Source organism: Lipotes vexillifer, unplaced genomic scaffold (assembly GCF_000442215.2).
Source record: "Lipotes vexillifer unplaced genomic scaffold, Lipotes_vexillifer_v1.1 scaffold479, whole genome shotgun sequence".
In the NCBI taxonomy this organism is placed as follows: Eukaryota; Metazoa; Chordata; class Mammalia; order Artiodactyla; family Lipotidae; genus Lipotes; species Lipotes vexillifer.
In genome coordinates, this window is record NW_006796443.1 from 768,542 (window position 1) to 795,016 (window position 26,475).

The 26,475-nt window shown below is 39.4% G+C and overlaps 2 protein-coding genes across 3 annotated transcripts in view; both read right to left on the reverse strand.

Annotated features, from left to right (window-relative positions):
* Window positions 1-433: 433 nt before the first annotated feature.
* Window positions 434-3,430, reverse strand: KBTBD7 (kelch repeat and BTB domain containing 7). The gene has a single exon (XM_007468605.1). It carries the CDS (start codon window positions 3,123-3,125, stop codon window positions 1,080-1,082), a length of 2,046 nt encoding a protein of 681 aa, XP_007468667.1. The 5' UTR covers window positions 3,126-3,430; the 3' UTR covers window positions 434-1,079.
* A 7,928-nt stretch (window positions 3,431-11,358) lies between these two features.
* The window catches only part of MTRF1 (mitochondrial translation release factor 1), a 51,421-nt gene continuing 36,304 nt past the window's right edge, over window positions 11,359-26,475 (reverse strand). Inside the window, exons 7-10 of one of the 2 annotated variants that reach the window (XM_007468608.1) lie at window positions 24,543-24,660; window positions 19,132-19,268; window positions 16,033-16,131; window positions 11,359-11,603 (exon numbers count right to left, since the gene is read on the reverse strand). In XM_007468608.1, coding sequence (XP_007468670.1) covers window positions 11,490-11,603; window positions 16,033-16,131; window positions 19,132-19,268; window positions 24,543-24,660 — 468 coding nt within the window. In that variant the 3' untranslated portion in view covers window positions 11,359-11,489. The remainder of the gene's footprint in view (window positions 11,604-16,032; window positions 16,132-19,131; window positions 19,269-24,542; window positions 24,661-26,475) is intronic. The other variant, XM_007468607.1, reaches the window with a different exon arrangement.

Here is a 26,475-nt window from a genome sequence, read left to right on the forward strand (position 1 = left end):
CCTCAATAAAACACTGTTTTTAGCTTATACATATTTTCAAAACCAGTATCAACTCACAAAAGTCACTTCCTGCTAAAGAATCCTCTAAGACAAACAGCAAAACTATACAGCCAAAATATTGTAGGAAAGCATATAAACGTTTTAAGACAAGGCATGACCAATGGATAAAAATTTACATTACCCAATCACATGTCCAGTGAAAAAAACGATTGTTCCTCTGATTCAACGAAGCATGTATCGGATATAGATGAAAAAATATGGCAACTTACCTATTGCTTTTGGTTTAGAAGGGTCTAAATAGTTGGTGATGCTACCAGAATGGATCTTTTTTAAGATAGAAAAATGGTCATATTTAGCAAATACACATTTTATATTCCAAAAATAAAAATGAAATTTCTTTTAAAACAGTGGAATCCTGATTTTTTTTTTTTTACTTTCTGTGAGTGCTTAAGACCATTCTGCACATTATCAAAATGAAATCACTCTTTAATAACCTTAATATATATGTCGAATTTTTTTTCTTTGCAGAAGAGAAGAACACCAAACCAAATTTTAACCAACTGTATTAACTTAGAATCCTAAGAACTGACCATTTGAAAATTTGGAAAATCTACTACTTTCATTATTCTGAAGGAAGATATAAACCTTCAAAACCCTACCAACAATTTCTAGTCCAATTTTCTATATAAAAATTAAAAAGCTAATTTCCTCACAACACTAAATAGAATTTAAAAACTAACAAGACTAAATTAGATAATCAAAATATAAACAGTGTAACTAATCAAAACGATTCACTGGTGCAACAAATACTTGAACAAAGAAGAAAACCACCAAGCATTCTAATCAATTATATGGTTCATTGTCTTGCATACTTTAATCTCGACTTTCTGCACAGTATATCATTATATAGTTGATTTCACGGACTGTTTAAACTTTGTAACATGACATTAGCAATTCATACATTACCCTTTCTAAGCCAAATGTGCAGCCCTAATCAATTTTTTTTTTCAGGAAAAGAAAAGGACATCTGTTTAAGATATATTCCATAGCAGTAGAAACATCTTAGTATTTCAAAATATTTACAAAGAACCCTGCTGATCCTGTGCATTTCGCTGCGGTGCTACCTGTACCCAGACTTCATCATCAGAAAAAGAACTTGAACTTCCTGACTCAGAGTCCAGTTCACTGAATCCATCTAAGTCCCATTCAGTACTAGACTCACTCCGTGCATCATCTTCCTCAGTGATGAAACTCTGACCAGGTTCAAGGCAGGAAGGATAAACACGAGCACAGAGGCAAATAAACCCAGAGTCAAACTGCAAAAGACCTAACATGGTACCTATATTAATCCACTGGTCTTCCCTAGTATCATATTCATACACAGTCACCCGGTTTTTTTTCCATTGTGGGGTTGTAGAAGTGATGAGGAGCAACTTTTGGCCATGATTAACAATCTGATAGTTGTGGGTCTCAGAGTCCAGGGGAATATTACTAATGCGCCTCCATTCTCCCCTGGCTGGGTTATACACCTTCATGACTGGGATGTCACAGATACAATAGATCTCATCATTGAAGACACAGGCTTCCTGAAAGTCACTGCGTTTAAGAGAAGCACAGTTCAGCCACATATTATGGCTAGGATCATAGCAGAGCATGCGCTTACTGTTCACAGCATAAAGATAGTTCTGAACCACTATTAGTTCAAAGGAATAGAAGGAATGTGGTACAGGAGCCACTAAGGACCACTGGTTCCTCTGAACACTGTAGCACTCCACCTCCTTCAGTTTAATGCCAGTAATAGGGTCTCGCCCACCCAAAATGTAAATGTAGCCATTGAGGTATGCCACATCCATGCCCTCACGGCAGAGCAGGCGGTCAGCAAGTTGCTGCCAACTATTCTGGGCTGGTTTATACACCCAGAGGTCTTTCCTGGGCTGGGCGGCCAGATAGATGTCATGGTCTGGAGAGACACAGACAGCTGAGGAGGTGACAGTCTTAGTGTGAGCCAAGCTGGTCAAAGGTGATGGCATTGTGTAAATGTCCCCTGAGTATGGGTCATAGCACAGAAAGGGATCTCTGGGATGTCCAAAGAAGATCACCATCTCCTTGGCACACATACCCAGCCTCTGGGGTGGATTTTCTGCCATGGACACAAGAGAGCTGCAGCCACTGCTGCTCTCTGGCTTCGGCACCAGAGACTTGTACAACATGTCACCATACCGCATCTGCAGGGCTCCTTCGATAAGGTCCAGACAGTATTTCCTCACAATGGGCTTGGTCAGCAACCCTTCCAGGTAATCCTGATCTTCATCGGTGAAGTGTGTCCAGCGGACACACTTGAAGACTTCTGCAGCGCTGGGACCCCGCTCCTTGGGAGCCGCCTCCAACCACTGCACCGCCACGTGGCACACTGTCCGCTCACTCTCGACGTCTAGACTGTCCAGGCGCAGGACGGCCAGCAGTTGGGCCAGGGTCAGATCTGCCAGAGACTCCTCCCGAATCGAACCCATGCGGCTGAGCTGCTTGAAGTTGTGGGCTATAAACGACTGGGCCTGTGATCGCAGCTTGTGATGGTCGAAGGCATCGGCGAACTTGAGGATGGCCGTGCAGTTGGCCAGATCAAGGCGGCGGGCTAGGAAGGAGGCACAGGCTTCACGCACATACTCGAGCTGCAGCATGTCGGAGGCGGCGTACAGGCGCTGCACGTTGGCCTCACTTAATGACACACGACCCGTGTAGCAGTAATCGACCAGCACCTCGAAGGACTCGGCATCCACATCGTGCATGGTCACGTTCGTCTGGTGACTCTCGTACATGCCGCCGGTGAACATGCTCTTGAAGTAGGGACACGCGGCAGCCAGCACGTTACGGTTGCAGGGGAAGAGGCGGCCCGTGCCAGGCCCGCTGCCAGGCGTGACCACCTCGATGGTCACATCACAGAGCAGCCGCGCGTCGTAGAAGGACTTGAGCTGGGCCAGCAGGGCTGCGGAGTGGGCCGTGTCCTTCAGCTCCTCCGGGCCCGTGAAAAAAGCCGAAACCGAGGGCTTGGAAAGCCTCTTGGGCCGCCTTCCGCCGCGGGGACTGGCGAGGCGGCGAGAGCGCGGAGCTTCTTCCCGGGACTGCATGGTGGAGATGCTGGCCGAGAGCTGAGGACGAGTACTGGTGCAAGGACCGGGCTCTGGCGCCTCCTCACCCTCTGCTCGCTGACGCTAAGACCGCGGTGTCCCTAAAGAGACTGCGCGGGGGCCGCGCTAACTTAACTCAACCCTACGCCGCGGTGCCGCCTCTCTTTAACGCGCAGACAGTGCCTGACTCACCCGTTTCCAGTTCCGCGCCCTTTCTCCGCTTCAGCTCGCCCTCACAGTACCTACTGGCTGGAACCGAGCGATCCGCCACCGCCGCGCTGGCAATACCGGTAGGCGTCCAGGAGAACTACGGCTCCCAGGTTGCCTTCCGCGCCTCGAGGAACGCCGAGGCCCTCCAGCCTCTGCCGCTTAGGCGGCTTCACAGAAACCGCTTTGCACGTTGGGAGTAGTAGTTCGAGTAATATCGCGAGGCTTCTGGGGGATGACTGCTTTGACTAACAGAATTGGGAAGCGTTTATTCTCCTGGATTTGACGGTTTAGAGCTGTGGGTTTGAACTCCACAGCAGAAGCCCCGTTTTAGTATTCATTAGTTGTGTAACTTTTCTCTGAGAACTTTTCCCTCTTTGCAAAATGGGGCTAATAGTATTTCATAGGACTGTGTGAGGATGAAATGAGATAAACTGTGAAGGACCTAGAACGCTTCAATAAATATTTGTTGATTAGAACAATAATTAAGTGCTTACACTGTGCCTAAAATGTAAAGATTCAATGTGTTGGTTTTTCTTTTAGAATTTATGAAAAATGAGGCACCCACTTAGTTGAAACCATGAACAATTTCTGCAAAGAAAACTTCCAGTGTGTAATGTTGCTTCTTTTCAAAGGTTCTGAAGTGTATTACAATATTATTTATTTTTGGCTGCACTGGGTCTTCACTGCTGCACCTGGTCTTTCTCTAGTTGCCGCGAGCAGGGGCTACTCTGTTATAGTGCGTGGGATTCTCGTTGTGGTGGCTTCTGTTTCAGACCACGGGCTCTAGGCACGCAGGCTCAATAGTTGTGGCTCACAGGCTGTAGAGCACAAGCTCAGTAGTTTTGGCGCACAGGCTTAGTTGCTCCTGTGGCATGTAGGATCTTCCTGGACCAGGGCTCAAACCGGTGTCCCCTGAATTGGCAGGTTGATTCTTTTTTTAAATAAATAAATAAATTTATTTATTTATTGTCTGTGTTGGGTCTTTGCTGCTGCACGTGGGCTTCAGTAGTTGTGGCACACGGGCTCTAGAGCGCAGCCTCAGTAGTTCAGGCGCACGGGCTTAGTTGCTCCACGGCATTTGGGATCTTCCCGGATCAGGGCTCAAACCCGTGTCCCCTGCATTTGCAGGTGGATTCTTAACCACTGCCCCACCAGGGAAGTCCTGAAGTGTATTACAGTATTTTCATTACTAAACAATATGTAGGTTCATTAGGGTGTCTTAGACAAAGATGAGGTCTTAGAGAACAGCATTTATAGATGGCCTTAAATATGCAAATCAGGCATATTCATAGACAGGGTGGCATCTCACCAAATCAACACTTCATCTTCTGGGAAGCAAGCTTATTTTCATAACTTCTTAATAGGAATACTACTCACACTACTCCTTTCATTTATTTCCACAAATCAGTTGAAGATTCTGGAATTGTCTTTATTAAGGCGTTTTAATGAGAGTTTTAAATTAAAATATTTATTGTTTTTCTGTTTGTTTCAAATATTTATTTATTTTTATTTTTGGCTGCATCAGGTCTGAGATGTGGCACGCGGGATCTTTTGTTGCAGCACTCAGGCTTTTCTCTCTAGTTGTGGCGCTCAGGCTCCAGAGTGCATGGGCTCAGTAGTTGCAGTGTGAGGGCTTAGTTGCCCTGCAGCTGTGGGATCTTAGTTCCCCAACCAGGGATCGAACCCATGTCCCCTGCATTGGAAGGCAGATTCTTAACCACTGGACCACCAGGGAAGTCCCAAAATTAAAATATTTAAACAAACGTACCTTGTATTGTACAAAAGCCCAAGATCCTCAAAACTTGGTATTCATACATACTCTAACATTCCTTGAAATAATATAGTAGTTTATGCTTTACAAAAGTTTTATATATATATATATATATATATATATGTACTGATCAACATTTAAATATTCAAAATCAAGGACTTAGAGATTTTTTTAAGTTAGAGATCTTTTATTTAAAAACCAGACTGCTCCTGGGACTTCCCTGGTGGCAAAGCAGATGCCACGGAGGAACTAAGCCCGTGAGCCACAACTACTGAAGCCCGTGCACCTAGAGCCTGTGCTCCGCAACAAGAGAAGCCACCACAATGAGAAGCCTGCACACTGCAATGAAGAGTAGTCCCCACTTGCTGCAACTAGAGAAAGCCTGCGCACAGCAACAAAGACCCAACGCAGCCAAAAAACACAAAAAACCCCAAAAAACCCAGACTGCTCCTGCTGCTAGTTTGCCATGTGTTACCATAACCTAATGAATGAAATCTTTAGTATTATTACATGAGTAGGTATATAACATATAGCAGAATTAACTCTCAAATTGTTTTTCTCTCTTTTCTTATTAGCTGATGAGGGTCTAATGGAAATACTCCGAGATAGAGACATTAAGCTAAGTGGGGCTCTGGGCTCCAAAATCTCTTCTGTACCTTCATTGGGTATCCTTCAGGTACACCAGAGACAATTAAGTCATTTAGTAACACCGACTGCCTTCTCTCCTGCACTAACACCAGCTGGGGGAAAAGCAATAAAAACAATTTTTTTTAAGTTGATAAAATATACTTAACATAAAGGTTACCATTTTAACAATTTTTAAATTGTTCATTGCTTTGGCATTAAGTATATTCACACTGGTTTGCCACCATCACTCTACCACCCATCTCTAGAACTCTTTATATCTTGCAAAACTGAAACTTTGTACCCATTCATAACTCTCCTTTCTTCCTCCCCCAAATCCCTGGTAACTACCATTCTACTTCCTGTCTCTTTGAATTTGACTACTCTAGGTACTTAATATAAGTTCAGTGATTAATTTTTACCTTCCTTATATCTGCCCATACTTTGTTATTTGGTTTAGGTTACCGTTCACAGAACCCAAAATATTTAGTGGTACTGTGCTCTAAGCTCTAGAATAGTGCTATCACAAATCTTTGTGCAATGTTGTAACTATTTTATGTCTGCCCTGACTCATCCAGTATCCAGAGCCGCCAGTAGCTCTTGAGTACTTGAAATGTGGCCAGTGGCCCAAGGAACTGAATTTTTAAATTTAGAAACACCGCATTGTTATCAGTGAAATTCAGTGGCGAAAGGAAAGTCTTCTCAACAAATGGTGTTGGAAAAACTGGATCACAATGTGAAACAAAAAACAACCTTGACCCCTGCCTTATACCATAAACTAAAATTAAATTAAGATGGGTCTTAATATTAAATTGAAACTTAAATAGAAAAGGGAAAATGATAAACCTGCTAAAAGAAAACATAAGCCTTTCTCTGTAACTTTGAGGTAGGCAGATTTCTTAGGCCACACACACACAAAAGTAATCTTTTAAAAAAATTGATAAAATGAACTTCAACAAGATTACAAGCTTTTGCCCACCAAAAAAGCAGTGAAAACAAAATAAAAAGGCAAGCCAGGGCTTCCCTGGTGGTGCAGTGGTTGAGGGTCCGCCTGCCAATGCAGGGGAAACGAGTTCGTGCCCCGGTCAGGGCAGATCCCACATGCCGCAGAGCGGCTAGGCCCGTGAGCCATGGCCGCTGAACCTGCGTGTCCGGAGCCTGTGCTCCGCAGCGGGAGAGGCCACAACAGTGAGAGGCCCGCGTACTGCAAAAAAAAAAAAAAAAAAAAAAAAGGCAAGCCAGAGACTAGGAAAAAATATTCGTAATACATACACCCCATAAACATATGAAAAGCTGCTCCATGTCGTTCATCATCAGATGAATGCAAATTTAAGTCACAATGAGAAAACACTGCATACCCATGAAAATGGCAAAACTTAAAAAGATCAACAATACTAAATGTTGGTGATGGGGAGCCATTGGAAACCTCATATATTAATACTATGACTATAAATGGATATATCCACTTTTAAAAACTGTTTGGTAGTTTCTTTGAATGTTAAATGCCCAACAATTTCACTCCTAGGCATTTGCCCAAGGGAAATTAAAACATGTCTACAAAAAGACCTGTGCAAGGATGTTCATAGTAGCTTTATCCATAATAGCCGAAACTGGGAATAATCCAAATGTGCATCAATAGAAGAATGAATCAAATGAATTGTGGTATATTCATACAGTGTGATACTACTTAGAAATAAAAGAGAAACAACCCTTGATACCTGCAATATTGTAAATGAGTATCAAAACTTTTGAACAAAGAAGCCAGATATACAGGAGTACATACTGTATGACCATTGATGTGAAGTTCCAGAACAGTAAAATAAGCTATGGCGAATAAAAATCGTAATAGAGGTTGCCACTGTTGGGGGAGGGGGAGTTGGCAGATTACTGGATTGACTGGAAAGGAGCACAAGGAAACTTTCAGAGGCAGTGGAAATGTTTTCTTGAATGGGCTGGCAGTTACAAGGGTGTATGCAATTGTCAGTTGCATACAAAACTCAGTTAACTCAATTGTAAATGCAATTATCACAAAATGAATACACCCTTGTAACTTCCACTCAGGTCCAGATATAGAACATTACCAGCATCCCAAAAGCTCCACCCCTGCTAACACATGTCTTCCTAATCACTGTTGCCCCCAACACTAGAGTCTATGATTTTAAAAATATTTTCTTTTAAGTTTTAGTTGACTGTAATACTTTGTGATCCTAGGTCCCTTGACTCAATTTCAAATTCAATTTTAAAATATCTCTAAGGTTTCTTTTTTAAATAAAGTTTGTTACTCCTTAATATTCTAAAGATGTTGTGCATATGAGGCAATAAACTTTGGCTTTCCAGATTTTTTACAAGAACCCTGATTTATCTTTGGCTTATATATTCATTCCTAATATTTTTCTACTAAAGTTAAAAATGTCAAGTTTATCTTTGTAGTTTAGGAGACTAAAGGTCTATCTGAATAAAGCAAGATTATGAGTTTAACTGAATCTCACTGTACAAAAATAAAGTGTATAACAACTGAAAGTACTCATTAATTAAATAACAGATGTCCTAGATCCTTGCTACTCCAAGTGGTGTTTGTGGCTCATCAACATCCTCCATCATCACCTGGGAGCTTGCTGGAAATGCAGAATCACAGGCTCCAGACCTACGAAATCAGAATCTGTATTATGGCAAGTTTCCCAAATGATCTGTATAAATACAGAGGTTTGGGAAATACGTTAAGTTAGACTATCTTCATTTTGCCTTGTTTCACACAATGTTTTAATATTTACATTTCCTTGGATAAACGTTTCTCTGTTACATAAAATGCCTGAAAAAAAAATCAGTTTCTGTGTTTCTAACTTTAACCCTGAAACTCCCTATTCAACATTCTTTCAAATTAAAGCAGATTCTCCAGAGACATCAATTATTGGGGGGGCCGGGGTGGTAGTGGTGGAATGCCTACCCCTAGGGAAATCATGAAGCATGATATTGATTCAAATAGGATTAAATTATCTCTCAACTCAGAGAAAGTAAGAGGAAAGACAAAGGAAAGCTTTCTTTAAAGAATGCCAGCTGAACTCTACTCAATACTCTGTAATGGCCTATATGTGAAAAGAATCTAAAAAAAAAGAGTGGATATATGGATATGTATAACTGATTCACTTTGCTGTACACCTGAAACTAACACAACAGTGTGAATCAACTGTACTGCAATAAAAATTGAAAAAAAAAAAAAAAGAATTCCAGCTAAGGGACTTCCCTGGTGGCGCAGTGGTTGAGAATTTGCCTGCCAATGTAGGGGACATGGGTTCGAGCCCTGGCCCAGGAAGATCCCACATGCCGCAGAGCAACTAAGCCCGTGTGCCACAACTACTGAGCCTGCGCTCTAGAGCCCACGAGCCACAACTACTGAGCCCACGTGCCACAACTACTGAAGCCTCAGCAACAAGAGAAGCCACCGCAATGAGAAGCCCACACACTGCAAAGAAGAATAGCCCCTGCTCGCCGCAACTAGAGAAAGCCCACACGCAGCAACAAAGACCCAATGCAGCCAAAAATAAATAAATAAATAAATAAATAATTTTATATTTTAAAAAAAAAGACAGAGACAGAGCCAGAAGCAAGTCTTTTTACAACCTAATATCAAAAATGACAATCCCACCACGTCTATTGTATTCTATTTGTTAGTAAAGAGTCAATAAATCTGGTCCACATTCAAGGGGAGATTATACAAGTGCATGAAATGCCAGGAACAGGGTCACTGGGGTCATTTCAGAAGCTGTCTTGCACAATGAGAAATCAAATGTTTATATGATGCTAAAGTACTACCCCACAGACTACACACTGATTATTAAGGAGAGCATGTACCATTACAATGGAGAGATTTGACAGTTTTCAAACTTAGCATCACTAATAGTGGAACTTCCTGATATGATACAGTATCACAACATCACCTGTGAAGTAGTCTTACCAAATGTGTTTAATCTGAATTTAATTAATCTTTAGACACAATTTTACTTTATAGTACATTAAGGGCAAGCCAGGCAAATTTAGAATGTAGACTATTCTACAAAACAACCTTGTGGGACTCTTCAAAAGGTCAATGTCATATGGAAAAAAACTTGGGGGATTAATCCAAAAACTAAAGAGATACTGGCAAATGTAATGTGTAAGTCTTGGTTGGATCCTGGATTGGACAAAACAAACAAAAACAGCTTAAAAAAAAAGACATTTTGGGGATAACTGAAGAAATTTTGATATGTAATAGCTATTAGATCATATTATATAATAATAATTATTATTATTGATATACAATCGGTGTGATAATGGAGTTATAATTTTGTATGAGAATGTCCTTTTTCCTAGGATGTGATGAAACATTTAGTAGTGTTATAAGATCTGCAACTAACTTTTAAATAGTCCAGCAACCACTGTGTGTGTGTGTGTGTACAGAGAAAGAAAAAAAGCAAATGTGGCAAAATATTAACAATGGTTGAATCTAGATGATAAAATATTCATTGAACTGTTTCTTAAAAATTATTTTTAAAACTTTTCTGTGTGCTTGAAAATTTTCAAAATAAAAATTGGGGAAAAATTTCTCTCATCTTTACCTCCAAATAATTCAATTGGTCTTAAAACTCTATTTTAATTAGCCTTTCCTGGCATACAGTTCCTCTCTGAGGAACTATCTAAAATAACAACCTCTCTCTTTTTCACTCAAGAAACTTCCCGAGAAAAATTACTAAATACAACATGCCACTTTGAATTAGAGTTGGGGACTTATATTTCGGCTCCCTGCTCAGCTGGAAGCTCTGTAAGGTAAGGACTAGGTTTTATATATCACTGCACAAAACCGACCTCAGTGAATTACTCATATTATACCACATCTGTTGATGCTTGTTAAGTCAAAGAACAATGAGAAATAGAAGCCAAGCAGAGAGTCTGCTTTAAATATTGACTTGTAGTTTGTACACTACAGAGTTCATTCAGCTCTCCAAGAGCTCTACCATCTGTATCCTAGAGATGCTCACTGTTAGCAACTCATATTCTTCACAGCTTTTATTTACTTTTTTATTTAAAAGTAGCAGTTTAGGGCTTCCCTGGTGGCGCAGTGGTTGAGAGTCCGCCTGCCGATGCAGGGGACACGGGTTCGTGCCCCGGTCCGGGAAGATCCCACATGCCGCGGAGCGGCTGGGCCCGTGAGCCACGGCCGCTGAGCCTGCGCGTCCGGACCGGAGCCTGTGCTCTGCAACGGGAGAGGCCGCAACAGTGAGAGGCCCGCGTACCGCAAAAAAATAAATAAATAAAATAAATAAAAGTAGCAGTTTAAGTCCTAACTTTAACATGATTAATAGTACTTTGTCTTTAAATAGGAGTTTACAAACAAGTTTATAAATTTATATCACTAAATTTTACCACGGGCAAAGTCCTGAAGTAACAGATGTGAAATGTGTCTAAATTAATTTAAAGATGGTTAAAAAAAGGCATATAAAGAGAACAAGTGATCTGTCCTATATCACATAGTCAATTCTCAATACTTTATTTCTCTTTTCAACAATGCATGCTTTGTTTCTACTTGAAGAGCCGGATTGTACTTTACAGGAAACCTAAAATAAACTTAGATCAAGAAATGTGACTGGATTCATTAAAATATATTTTTGTGAGTACCATGTATTTTTAGCTGCTCTTTATGAACTTTCATAAGGATTTCCCTACCTCGGTCTGCTTCTTGACATAGGTCCATTTCATTTATATAATAATAAATTATAAATCAGTATTTATTTTGCTGATTTAAGGTTTTCATGCAAAAATTCATTAATGGTTTCTTCATCCGCCGATTGAAGCAATCTCTGAATTAGCTGATCCAGGCACTTCTCCCCACATAAAAATTCCTGGTGAAAGAGAGTTACTATGAAAACCTGATTACTAGAAATAAAGGAGAAACAAAACAAAGAATTAAGCATATATTTATTTCATTTCTTTAAAGTCATTATTTAATAGCAACAAAAGATTACTAATCTACAATATAATGAACACAACTGCTAACTTGGGAGGATCCCTAGTTAATTTTGCCTTTTTATGTAAAACGTGAATCCAAAAGAGTAAATGGAATTAAACTCTTACTTAAATTGTTTAAATTAGCATTTTTAAATTAGCCAACCATCCAAATTCAAATTACTTAATCCGTAAGTGGTTTATAATAGTTCTGTTTTTTCTTAAATTAGGAATACAGTTGTTTTAATATCTACAAGTCCTGTGTAATTGAAAAATATTTATACTAAAATATTTCGGGGACAAGTGTCTTGAGGTTTGCAACTTGCTTTCCAATGGTTCAGTAGCAACACAGGTGTATCTATAGAGAGAAAGGGGAAGTGGAGGAGAAAAAGAAGGCAAACATAACAAAATGTTCACAACTGTTGCATCTAGGTATAGGGTATATATATATATATATATATATATGGACTAGTCTTTAAACATGTGTGCTTAACATTTCAAAATAAAAAATTGAGGAAAAAACCTCTCTCATGTTAACCTGCAAATAATTCCATTGCGTGGAAACTGTTTCAGTTAAGACTTCCCTGCAGTCTTCCCTGAGGCTTCTCTCTGAGAAACGAGTAAAATAATGACTTCAAGTACCTTTCTTGTGTTATAAAGGTTCTGTGTAATAGAGTTGTTGGGATTAGTGAATTAGCACAGCCTCCTATTTTGGAAATGCTAAAAATCCAGACATTGGCTTAATAGAAATATTTTAATGTTGGCATCTGGAACATAGAACATTTGAAGTTTAGATGTAGGCATGAACTACTCTTATATTTAGTCTTTCTTGAATGGTGCTGAAGTTAAATTTCAGGTTAAGTGTACACATTTCTCTTTCAAATTAAACTGTAGGGGAAAAGATATGCCTTACTATCTTGGTATTCCACAAAACACCAGCATATAGTAAGATGTCGTTTAAACTTTAAAATTAAACAGAAAGCAAGAGCACTATGATGAAATTTTAAAATTAAGATTTATACCATTTTGAACATAATATGAAAATTGCTTTTAAAATTAGTGTGCCTGTAAGCTCAAATTATTATGATATTGCCAATGTGACTTCATCATCTGGAAGTTATGTTAAAAACTCACATTTAGAGTTCAGTTGGATTAACCAGAGTGCTAGCGATACAAAGATCAAAGATGAAGGAGCTGGGGCTTCCCTGGTGGCGCAGTGGTTAAGAATCCACCTGCCAATGCAGGGGACACAGGTTCTATCCCTGGTCCAGGAAGATCCCACATGTCGCGGAGCAACTAAGCCCGTGCACCACAACTACTGAGTCGGCACTCTAGAGCCCACGAGCCACAACTACTGAGCCTGCATGCTACAACTACTGAAGCCCGCGTGCCTAGGGCCCGTGCTCTGCAACAAGAGAAGCCACTGCAAAGAGAAGCCCGCGCACAGCAATGAAGACCCAATGCAGCCAAAAATTTAAAAAAGTATATGAAGGAGCTGTAGCTCCCAGCTTTCAGAAGCTCACAATCTACTGGGAGACCTAGGTAATACATAAGCATAATACAGTGCAAGAAATTAAAAACTAAAGGAAGAAAAATTTGAATTAGGTCTTAAAAAGAGAATAGTATTTCTCCAAATAGAGACAAACAGAGCATTTCAGTCAAAAGAATGAATATGAAGAAAGGTATGGAAACAAAATACATTGAAAGCCCAGGACAAGGGTAAATTTCCAGTGTAACTGGAATACAGGGCAGGAGATAGGTTGATGCTAAGGAATCTGCACAAGAACTTTGGGAAACAGAATAAAAATACAAAATAATATATTACATGGTAGTCTGTGCTTATTATCTAGATAAATACAAATACAAATAAAATTAGCTACAAGGGAATTCATAATAAGCATACTGAGTGACCTCAGAGAACCCAAGGGCAGGAATGTACAGGGCTGCTGCCACCACCCTGGGAATGAAGCTGGGCCTCAGGAATAAATGAATGTGGGGATTCATTGCATCCAGTTCTCCCATTTTTGCTCCTTTCAATATATCAGCTTCATTCTTCTCTCACTGAAGACTGCTTTCTCCCCATGGCTGGAAATGTGGCTTCTAACCTCTTGTAAGCTTTACGTATTTCAGCTTCATCCACCAAGAGAATGAGCATCTTTGTCTCTAGTTTAAAAATCCTGGGAAGAAACTCATTGACTGGGGCTTGTTTGGATTTCCCCCCCAACAAATCAATTATTGTCTTGGGTCAAAATCATGATCATGTAGGAACATAGCAGTTCTGTCAGGAACTATGTGGACGCAGTAGGGAGAAGGCCAGGTATTACGTTATTAATATGTAATACGTCATTAACATATTACTGTCAGTGATCCCGACGACATGGGATTTAGTCAGGTGAATGTTCAAACTAAACTGACAGAGTAGGGAGAAGGCCAGGTTCTAGAATAAGGGGGGAGAGCTGCGCAGAGTCCCACAGGCTCCCACTTTCTTTCCTCTCCACTCCTTCCATTCTGTCCTGTGGCGGCTGCCCTGGAGTTAAGGCCTTCATCACTTTTCCTGCCTTACCTGCAACTCTTCAGTTCCTAAATTATTCAGTCTGACTAGTCTCTTTCCTGTCCTGCATACAGATTTTAAGGTTTCACGGCAACATTTTTTTATACCATTTTCAAACTTTTTCCCTTCACTAATATGGAGCATTTTCTTTGTTTCCAATAACTTGATTAGTGATTTGTAGAGCATACCAATATGACTGTCCTTACTCTTTCTGAGTCTGGCATGCTAGTTTAGTTAGTAATAACATGTTAGTATTTACGCCAACGTCAGATATTTTATAACTATAAAAGCCAGTTAATCTGCCTCTGTTTCATGACTGAATACTATGCTGAGCTCCTATGTGCTCTTCTGAAAAGTATTACTGGTCATGAGAATGTGGCTGTCTCACGGAAAACCATCACCACTACGAGAAAAACAACTGAAAGACTATGGTGTAATTAGAACAGGATGGCCAAACATGTTTGGTTATTACTGTGTGTTTCCTGAGGAAAGGGAAGCTACTAAATATTTTCTTTTTCAACAAGGCTATAATGTTCTTATGCAAGACAGCTTTAAATTGCTGCAAAGACAGAGGAAGTGGCATAAGATACACAGAAATTTCTAAGTATGTTAAAAACACAGACATTTCCTCTGTAAAACTAGGACTTTAATTTTGTGTACAGAATGAGACAGAATCAAGTGAAAGAAGCCCGAGGTATCACACAGCACCAAGGACAAGGATCAAAACCTTCTACCTTCTGGGCTTCCCTGGTGGCGCAGTGGTTGAGAGTCCGCCTGGCGATGCAGGGGACATGGGTTCTTGCCCCGGTCCGGGAAGAATTTTTCTGTGCTTCATCATTAATGTATTACTGTCAGTGATCCCAATGACATGGGATTTAGTTAGGTCAATGTTCAAACCAAACTGACAGGGTCTTTTCCCCCCAACAGAATCATTTTAACACCTGAATATAATGATACACATTGTGGTAGGCAGAATTCTAAGATGCCCCCTGGTGTACACACCTGGCAAAATTCCCTCCCTTAAGTGCAGGCAGAGCTGTGAATATGATGGACTATCACTCCAGTGATTAGATAGCTAATTAGTTGACTCTGAGTTAATCAAAAGGAATAGTATCCAGGTGGGCCTGACCTAAACAGGTGAGCCCTTAAAAAGGCCATTCCTGCAAGAGGTGCAATGGGAGAGGGCATACGAAGGGGACTAGACAGCACGCAACTGTGGTCAGTCTTTGGGAGCTGAGAGCAGCACCCAGCTGATGACCAGCAAGAAAATGGAGGCTTGACTCCTACAACTCAAGGAAATGGAATACTGCCGACAACCACCTAAGCTTGGAAGAGGACTCCAAGCTCTAGGAAAGCATGCAGCCTGGCCAGCACCTTTCAGCTTTGGGAGACCCAGAGCAGAGAACTCAGCTCTGTCGTGCCTGGCTTTCTGACCTACAGTAACTGTGAGATAATAAATAGGCATTACTTTAAGCCACTAAATTTGCAGTAATTTGGTAATCGGTAATAGAAAACTGATAGACATGTACAGAAAATACATTAATACATTGTGATTACATAACAAAGAATTTGGAATTTAAAAGATAGCTGTTTCATACTGGCATAAAGACCATATTTCTTACTAGCAAACTAATAAAAATGTTTGCAAATTTGGGGTACTAATATAAACTATCTCAATGTTTTTAAATTACGTGGTAATATTTCAGAGATTACTCTCTAGAATTTGACTATACTTTGAAAATCAAAGGCACATAAAGCATACTCATTCATATTACCTTAATATTACGAACTTCATATGCTATCCTGTGGTCAGTGACTCTATCCTGGGTGAAATTATATGTCCGAATTCTCTCTGACTGGGCTCTTGTTCCCACCTGTGTCATAACAAAAAGCAATTCATATTTTAACTTTATAATTACTTTTATTACAACAGAAAAAATGCTTGTAAATGACTTTTCTATTTTAACAGCTTAACTCTTTTCTAAATTCATACATACAAAGTGACAAGGAATAAGAATGGGCCGAACTTATTAAGACTCCAGGTCTGTAAAGCTTAGTTATAAGAATTAATGTCTCTTTGGTACCTCAAACTCCAAATATTTAAAACCAAATTATCTTTCTATCTCAGTCAGTTCTTCCTGCTGGTTTCTATAAATGACCCTACAATAATGTTTGATCTAAGTAGGAAACCTGACATCCTACACTTGAACAAACATTTCATGGTAGCTTACTATCTGCCAGGCTGTGATATAGACCGTGAAAGGAACTTCAGCTCATCCCATTCTCTAACTGCCCAATTCCAGTGGTTTCAAGGGTCTTTTATTCTATCCTGCCCTTTCCATTTCTACTATCTATCATTCAAGGGCTCATTACTTTCATTACACTCCTGTAAAAACCTCCTGATTAATCTTCCATTTCTCTGCTTACATTGTGTTGTCCTGCTTAGCTTTCCTAAAGCCCAGCTTTCTGATAAATTTCCTTATTTGGCTCCTTCTTGTCTACTAGGCAGACACAACTCAACTCAGTATTCAAGGCACTTCACAATGTGGCCAACTTTCTCAACATTATTTCTGAAAATTATATGAACCTCTATAATGCCACTTATTATACCGTATCATAATTATGTGCACGTCTGTTAAGTCTGCTAAAACCTCATCTCAAGGGGTGCCCTTCCTTAACACTCTCCTAGCATCTCTGTCTTTCCTGGTCCCAATGTGAAATATGTTATCTTCCTCCTTCAGAACCCCATGCACTTGGAATCTTCTTCACCGCACACCAGTTTGCCTCTTGCTGTGGTTATTTGTATCCTTAGTCTGCTCATCTGCCCTCCCTCCCCCCACATACAATGCACACAACACCCTCTCTCACTCACTTTCACTTTTTATTTTATTTTTTTACCTTTTTTGAATTTTATTTTATTTATTTATTTATTTTTATACAGCATGTTCTTATTAGTTATCTATTTCACTTTTTATTTTAAATGTTATTTTATTATTTATTTTCATTGAAGCATAGTTGCTACAATAAGTTACAGGTATCTCGCTTTCACTTTTTAAGATAAAAGAAAAAGATTGCTATAACTTACTTTCTAAAGCAAACAATATGAAACTAAAGTCCTAAGTATGGCTGATCACCAGGGGAATGTTTTTAAATGAAAGATTCCAAAACCTAACCTAAGATATACTGAATCATGGATTATGTATTTTTTAAACAGTCCCCAGGCCATCCATTCTGCAACCAGCCAGGTTTGGAAACTACTATCCCAAGGCACCACGGTTATGCCTAGGATCCCACCCAGATCAATTATATCAGAATCTCTGGGGATGGGGCCTAGACATCTACAAAGCTCTCTAGGCGGTAAGTGGAACCAGGGTTGAGAACCTGGCATAATGCCTTCCATATAAAAGCTACTGTATATATTAGCTGAAGAAGAACTCCTAAGTGTCAGAAATATCTACTAAAAAATTTCACACAGATGGACAAGTTAATTGAGAGACACGGAGGTCATTTCTGGCCTTTCAAACCAGACCACTGAAGACAACACACATGCCCACAATTGGCGTAAGGCCGATCTTGAATACTTACTTTGAAAATTACTGTGTGAAACATCTGATGCCAATATGTCAAATGGCAAGTAAAACCCAACGTCTTTTATTAAATCAAATGTGGCAGAGCTGACAGTGTTTATGTTATCACTTAGCTGCCAAGAAGTAATGCTTTGTAAATGACCATTCGTATCTGCAAATGTGTATACTGATGCTGTGCCACAGGCTGGGATTACCACAGATAGAGGCTTAATAAATTATTTATCCTGTCACTTTTACTACTTGCAAGTTAGAATGTGGGTAAGGGAAACAAGAAGGGCAAAAGTGTGAAGGACTAGGACATCTAGGTGAAAAGAATAATTAATGTTTAGTTTTATACAATTAATTTTCCTAACAGGCCGCAAAAATCTTCCAAATTTACCGTAGTATAACTACTTGCAAATAACACAAAAGCACAGTGATTTCTGGGTTCCACTGTCTCTTCCAATTTCTCTCAAAGAAAAAGTTTACCTTTTTAGAGTTTAAAATCATACAACCCTTTGTTTACTTAAGACAACGACATTTATTCATTTTGCTTAAAACTTATCTATATATTTATATAAATAAAAATATAAATGTATATAGTACAAAATTCAAAAAGTACAAAAGGGTATATAGCAAAAAATTAATCTCTCTTCTACTCCTGGTTCCCAGACTGTATCAGAAGCAGTCAGTATTACCATTTTCCTGCAGTGCCATATATTTTTGATCCCACATAAAGTTATAGAATAATAGGGACTTCCCTGGTGGCGTAGTGGATAAGACTCCATGCTCCCAATGCAGGAGGCCTGGGTTTGATCCCTGGTCAGGGAACTAGATCCCACATGCATGCCGCAACTAAGGAGCCCACCTGCCGCAACTAAGGAGCCCAGGTGCTGCAACTAAGACCTGGTGCAACCAAATAAATAATTTTTTTTTAATGTAGAAAAGAAAATAGTTATACAATAATAAAAGTATAGGTTTTTAAATTAAGAATCTGAAAAATCTCTTAATTTCCAGAGAATTGTCTTTTACACTAATTTCCTTTAAAGACAATTATGATCTAAAACTGGAGGGAAACAAGTGGGAAACAATTTTTAGTTTACACATATCTCCTCTACTTATTTCCAAACTGGCATGTCCAACTTTAGCTATAACCAGTCAGTCTTAAATTATTGCTATTTACAAATGAGCATGTTTTCCTATGCTCCAAGATATTTCCATTCTATTAAGAATATTTACTCCATTTTCTGCATAAAATGATGGCTTTCTGTACAGAGGCATTAAGTTATTTCACTCAGTAAATCTTACCTGCAGTTTTCTCACACTCTGTTGTTGATACTTGTCTTTCTCAATAATCTGCTGGTAGAGTCTAGCTCTCAACACACGCAAAGCTATTTCTTTATTTTTTATCTGTGATCGTTCTTGTTGGCATTCTACTACAAGTCCTGAAAAATAACAGGGATCAGAGATAAACTGGAGCCTCCACAAATCAAATTAGAATAGAGATGAGGTGTCGATTATATCACAATAAAACTGATAAAAAAGATAGAACTGAGGAACATTTTAAAGGGGGAAAGGTTAATCAGGAAAAGGATGAAAAACATTTTAGATTTAGCACACTCCAGAAACTATTCCTGGGTCATAATGGTAATTGCTTAGATAGCTCTTTAGATTCTGATGTCTAAATGAGGTATTTCAGATGAGAAGGGTATATTGTACAGTACAGGGAAATACAGCCATTATTTTGTAATAACTTTAAAGGGAATATAATCTGTAAAGGTATTGAATCACTATGTTGTACACCTGAAACTAATATAATATTGTAAAAACTAACTATACTTCAAGTAAAAAAACCCAGAAAACAGGAAAAAGAAAAAAAGACTTTATATATAGAAACCAATAAGAAGAAACTACCCAAACTCTTTAAAAGGAAGAGTTTATAGTGAAAGTTTCTCAGTTGTCTTGGTTCTAAATCCAGCTAATCAACATATCTAACTGCACATGTTTTGGTTAGTCGACTTGTGGATTTGGGTGGGTTTGACTCACTGTGTAGCCCAGTTACCAGCCCAAATCTAGCCCCGAAATGGTGACTCTTGAGACTTCAGGCTGTGTTCTTAACTTTGCAGCTACCACTCTGAAGGTCTATATCCAATCCTGCTCCCAGGTACACTAGAGGTGAAAGGTACTTTCCTTTCTGCATCACAAAAACCAAAATCCTCTTAGCTTAGGCCCGTTGCACTGGTAAGGCAGTAACTATTTTGCTGGAGATTTTTAAAATTTCTATAAAATTCTACTCTTCAAACTATGTTTTCACCCTGTCTAAATAAGTTACAATCACACCTGCTAATAACTTTAAGCAGGCTTCCCCCTTATTGGTTTAATGTTATTTCTTGACTGCTTTATTACAGCCATGCATTTGGGCTGGGACACCAACTTGCTCACGTCTTCCAAGCACTTGCCTGGAGTTCTCTTAAATCAGGAATCCTTTCTGCAGCACCCAAAGGAATATGAAAGTTTCCATTTCAAGATAACCAGACAGTCATGAGATTTGTTCCAAATTCCTCTTATTAGCTGACCCATACTGACTTTGTCTATATACCTGCACTGTTCTCATCCAGTGGCTCAAGCCAGACCTTTTCTTACTCACCAGCTCAGTAATTCCTGAGGGAATCACTTCATTATCTATTTTAATACATTTTCTGTAGAGGAGTATTTAATCATTAAATACTCCCTCAGGAATAGAGGACTGGGGTGAGGGGTAGAGTATGTTGAAACAAGGTGCTGGAGTTGTTAAAAAAAAATTATAAAAGGGCTTTGAAAAAAAGGTTTGTGGGTAAGACTTAAGTCCTCTTTAGGTCCAAGAACCACATCTAAGTGGGTAAAAAATTGGCCCAAGGTAGTCTGGCAATATAAGCATCAGTCACTTTTATAAAGTTAATAATTTATGGCTGACCAGGGTGTAATGTTTTTTTTTCCTTTTTGAATAAGACACCATCTATGCTCTCAAGGAGCCTTTATTTTATTTTACTTTTTAAATTCACTTATTTTATTTATTTATTTTTATTTTTGGCTGCATCAGGTCCTAGTTGCGGCACGCAGGCTCTCTGGTTGAGGCACGTGGGAGTTCTATTTGTGGTGCGTGGGCTTAGTTACCCCCACAGCCTGTGGGATCTTAGTTCCCCAACCAGGGATTGAACCCGAGTCCCTTGCATTGGAAGGTGGATTCTTAACCACTGGACCACCAGGGATGTCCCCAGGGTGGTTTTATAATCCTCTAATGTTTTAAAGTATTTTAGTTCATATTTTTCAGAAATTTGGTCACCTTTTACTTTGTTTTTAATTTTTAATTCATCTTAAGCTAATTATTACGGTTTATAATACAGAATACAGGGTTTAGGTAAAACACACTAAGTATTCAACAACTTTTGGATTTCTTAAGTAAATTATGGTAAGCTACAAACATTATAACTTCACTTTTGGTGAGAAAGGATATATTTATATATGCATAGAAAAGAATCTGAAAGGATTTACACCTAAGATATATACCAACAATGGTTGCTGGGGATTGTTTTAGATGTTTTCTGTTATTTTGCTCATGTATATAATTCTAGGTTTTTACAGTTTCTTATGGAATGAAAGTCAATAAAGAACTTTAGGGGCTTCCCTGGTGGCGCAGTGGTTGAGAATCCGCCTGCCAATGCAGGGGACATGGGTTAAAGTCCTGGCCCGGGAAGATCCCACATGCCATGGAGCAACTAAGCCCGTGTGCCACAACTACTGAGCCTGCTCTCTAGAGCCTGTGAGACACAACTACTGAAGCCCGCATGCCTAGAGCCCATGCTCTGCAACAAGAGAAGCCACCGTAATGAGAAGCCCACGTAGAGCCTGTAGACACAACTACTGAAGCCCGCATGCCTAGAGCCCATGCTCTGCAACAAGAGAAGCCACCGTAATGAGAAGCCCACGCACCACAAAAAAGAGTAGCCCCAGCTCGCCACAACTAAAGAAAGCCTGTGCGCAGCAACAAAGACCCAACACAGCCGAAAATAAATAAATAAATAAATAAATCTATAAAAAAAGAACTTTAGAACACACTTACTCACCGTCCACAAAAATAAACTCAAAATGGCTTAAAGACTTAAATGTAAGACATGACAGCATAAAACTCCTAGAAGAGATCATAGGCAAAACATTCTGACATAAATCCTACCAATGTTTTCTTAGGTCAGTCTCCCAAGGCAACAGAAATAAAAGCAAAAATAAACAAATGGGACCTAATCAAACTTACAAGCATCTATACAGCAAAGAAAACCATAAACAAGACAAAAAGACAACCCTCAGAATGGGAGAAAATATTTGTAAATGATGAGACAGACAAGGGCTTAATTTCCAAAATATACAAACAGTTCGTGCAACTCAGTAACAAAAAAACAAAAAACCCAGTCGAAAAATGGGCAGAAGATCTAAACAGACATTTCTCTAAAGAAGACATACAGATAGATGGCCAATAGGCAAACGAAAAGATGCCCATCATTGCTAACTATTAGAGAAATGAAAATCAAAACTACAAAAACTACCTCACACTGGTCAGAATGGCCATCATTAAAAAGTGTCTACAAATAATAAATGTCAGAGAATGTGTGGAAAAAAGGGAATCCTCCTACATTGTTGGTGGGAATGTAAGTTGGTATAGCAATTATGGAAAACAGTATGGAGGTTCCTCAGAAAAGTAAAAACAGAGTTGTCATATGACCCAGCAATCCCATTCCTGGGCATATACCCAGACAAAACTATAATTCGAAAAGATCCGTGCAACCCTATGTTTATTTGCACTATTTACAATAGCCAAGACATGGAAACAACCTAAATGTCCATCAACAGATAAATGGATAAAGAAGATGTGGTGCATGTATACAATGGAATATTACTCAGCCATAAAAAAGAGTGAATAATGCCATTTGCAGCAACATGGATGGACCTAGAAATTATCATACTAAGTGAAGTCAGAAAGAGAAAGACAAATGCCATATGATATCACTTATATGGGGAAGCTAAAATACGACACAGGGCTTCCCTGGTGGCGCAGTGGTTAAGAATCCACCTGCCAATGCAGGGGACACAGGTTCGAGCCCTGGTCTGGGAAGATCCCACATGCCACAGAGCAACTAAGCCCGTGCACCACAACTACTGAGCCTGCACTCTAGAGCCTGCGTGCCACAACTACTGAAGCCCGCATGCCTAGAGCCCGTGCCCGCAACAACAGAAGCCACTGCAATGAGAAGCTCACGCACTGCAACGAAGAGTAGCCCCCGCTCGCCGCAACTAGAGAAAGCCCACACACAGCAACCAAGACCCAATGCAGCCAAAAATAAATAAATAAGATAAATAGATTTATATATAAAAAAAGAAAGCCCAGGTGATTTACAAAAAAAAAAAATGACACAAATGAACATATCTACAAAATAGAAACAGACTGACAGACATAGAGAACAGACCTGTGGTTGCCAAGTGGGTGGTGGCGTGGGAGGAGGGAAGGATGGCGAGTGTGGGATTCGCAGATGCAAACTAGTATATACAGGATGGGTAAACAACAAGGTCTTACTATATAGTACAGGGAACTATATTCAATATCCTGTGATAAGCCATAATGGAAAAGAATACGAAAAAAGAACGCATATATATATAAATGAGTCACTTTGCTGTACAGCAGAAATTAACACATTGTAAATCAATGATATTTCAATAACATTTTTTTATAAATTGCACTGAAACAACAAGAACAGGAACACAAACTCCATCTGAAATAAAATGAGATGATGAGTGTAGTCTCCAAACACAATATATAAAGACAAAGTGGATGGATTGCTGTACACCTAAAACATTGTTAATCAGCTATACTTCGATTTAAAATTATTTAATTAATTAATTAATTAAAGAAAAAAAAAGAAAAAGAGGCTGGAAGAATGGCAAATGACTCAGCAGAGAGGAGGAAGGTGAGGTCGAACCCCCTGTCGAGGGAGATGCTGACCAGAACCAAGCCCATCTGCCTGCTGAGGGCCAGACAGGCTCTGGCATTGAGGCACTAACGAGGCACCCCAGAAATCAGAGTTGACAGTTTGGGGACTAGATAGAGAAAGTCTATATAACAACTAGATCTTCAAGTCCCCTCCCTCAATCTGCAGGAAGCAGGAGGTACAGTCTTTAGAGAATTAAATAAGGAAAGTTCCAGACTTGAGTCTAAATAGGTGCAAAGGAAGGCAAGTGTGAGGCATACAACTGAATAAAAAAGGATTAAGTAAAAGTGTGCTTACTGAATGGTGAGACCTTGACCTTACTCTCAGGTGTCCTGGAGGAGGATCCTTCTTAGGAGAAAAACTACCCAAGAGAAAAGATCTACAAATGCTGACATTTGAAGAGCTCTAATAAAAAAGCTGATTAATCACCTGACTGCCCTTCAGTTGAAACTTATTAGTGGATAACTGGCACCCATGCACTCAGCTTTTAGAACCTCACTCTTAAATAGACACAGCCAAGGAGGTTCCTTTTCCAAACAGAAGGGAATATGAACACCTTGGGGACCTCGGACCAATGACCCCAGTGTCACCTTTAAAGGGTTTGTGCAAGGAACCAGACACAACATAAGACTCTTTCTAAATGCCAAATAGTTTTATAAGATGTGAAAAAAAGTTAAAAGTACAAAAGCAAAAGGACTAGCTTACCTGTGGGAACATGGACAAGTCTGACAGCGCTATCAGTTGTATTAACATGCTGCCCTCCTGCTCCTTTGGCTCGAAATGTGTCTATTCGTAAATCCTTGGGGTCCACTTTCACATCTACCTAGAACAAAAAGTATAGCATGAGTAAATTCCACATTCAACAAATACTTTAATACTAAATTGATCCCAGATCTTTCAAATAAACTGTACTATTTTGTGTTAAGTCATAGCCATTTGACTAAGAAGTGAAATAACTTAAACCAAAGAAAGAACCATAAACTCCCTATTCCAACAGATGCTATTTTTAAAAAAAATATTTATTTATTTGGCTGCATCGGGTCTTGGTTGAGGCTTTCAGGCTCTCTAGTTGTGGCACATGGGCTCCAGAGCGTGCAGGCTCAGTAGCTGCGGCACGTGGGCTTAGTTGTCCCACAGCATGTGGGATCTCAGCTCCCCAACCAAGGATTGAACCTGTGTCCCCTGCATTGGAAGGCAGATTTTGAACCACTGGACCACCAAGGAAGTCCCCAACGGATGCTATTTTTAACACTGACTTATGATGCTATGAGATCACTGAGTTATGTAACCTTTCAGAAGTTTCATCATCTATCATCCCACAAAGCTACATTAGATACAAAATATATTTTAAAAATATATATACATACATATAAAGTTGATCCTCATTATTCCCTGATTCTGTATTTGCAAATATACCTACTCACTAGAATTTATTTGTTCCCGCAAGTCAATTATTGCAGCACTTTCACAGTCATTTGCAGACATATGCAGGGCAGCAAAAAATTCAAATTGCTCTACACATGCATGTTCTCAGCTGAGGTCCAACAAGGTGACTCTCTGCTTTCTTGTTTCAGCTCCTACAGAGATGACAGAGGATGAGGACAGGAGGGGCAGGGCAGGGCAGTGCAAGAAGCTCTGGCTCTGGGGCCAGGTGGAGAGGGTTTGAATTTCAACTCTGGCACCTGTGAATGATGTGCCTCAAGACAAGTCACTTACCACTTCTGAACATCATTTTCTCTCTTGTAAAATAAAGAAAATAGAATCTACCAGGATATGTTGTTTCTAGGATTTAGGATTATAATCTATGTGAGATATGTATATATATTTTCCCTAGAAAAAATAGTTCAGTATTCACTAAATCAGTATTCACTGTGACTTTGTAGAACATAACTACTGTGAATGAGAATCCACTGTGTGTGTATGTGTGTGCTTGTTAATGGACTGAACGGAGGCACCCCAAAAGATATGTTCTATTCTAACCACCGGAACCTTATTTGGGAAAAGGGTCTTTGCAGACACAATTGAGTTAAGATGAGATCATACTGGATTATTCAGATAGGCCCTAAATCCAATGACAAGTGTCATAAAAGACACCTAGAGGGCTTCCCTGGTGGCGCAGTGGTTGGGAGTCCGCCTGCCGATGCAGGGGACACGGGTTCGTGTAAATAGAGAGAAAAATACCTTTTTAAAATAAGAGAAAAAGTAATGAAACATGGCAAGTTAAGAAACTACTCTTGAAAGAACCACTGCCACCTATAAAAGAAAAAGTAAATAGTTTTGTTATTGAAATAATTATGACCTTTTAAATTCTCATTATCAGAAAACTTATTGATCTGAAAGATTTACATATATATATTACATATATATATATTTAATAATTTACATTGCTTAAATTGTGACTTTCAGTCATAATATTAAAAAAAAAAAAAAAAAAAAAAAGACACCTAGAGAAGAGAGAGGAGGAGACCATGTGAATTTGGAGCCAGAGATTGGAGTTGTACAGCTACGAGCCAAGGAACACATGGAGATACCAGAAGCTGGAAAAGGCAAGGGAGGATTCTCCCCCAGAACCTGTGGAGGGAGCATGGCCCTGCCAATACCTTGATTTTGGACTTCTGACCTATAGAACTGAGAATAC

Excerpts from the sequence above, each read along its gene's own strand:
- KBTBD7 (XM_007468605.1), bottom strand. The coding sequence starts at position 3,125 with ATGCAGTCCCGGGAAGAAGCTCCGCGCTCTCGCCGCCTCGCCAGTCCC.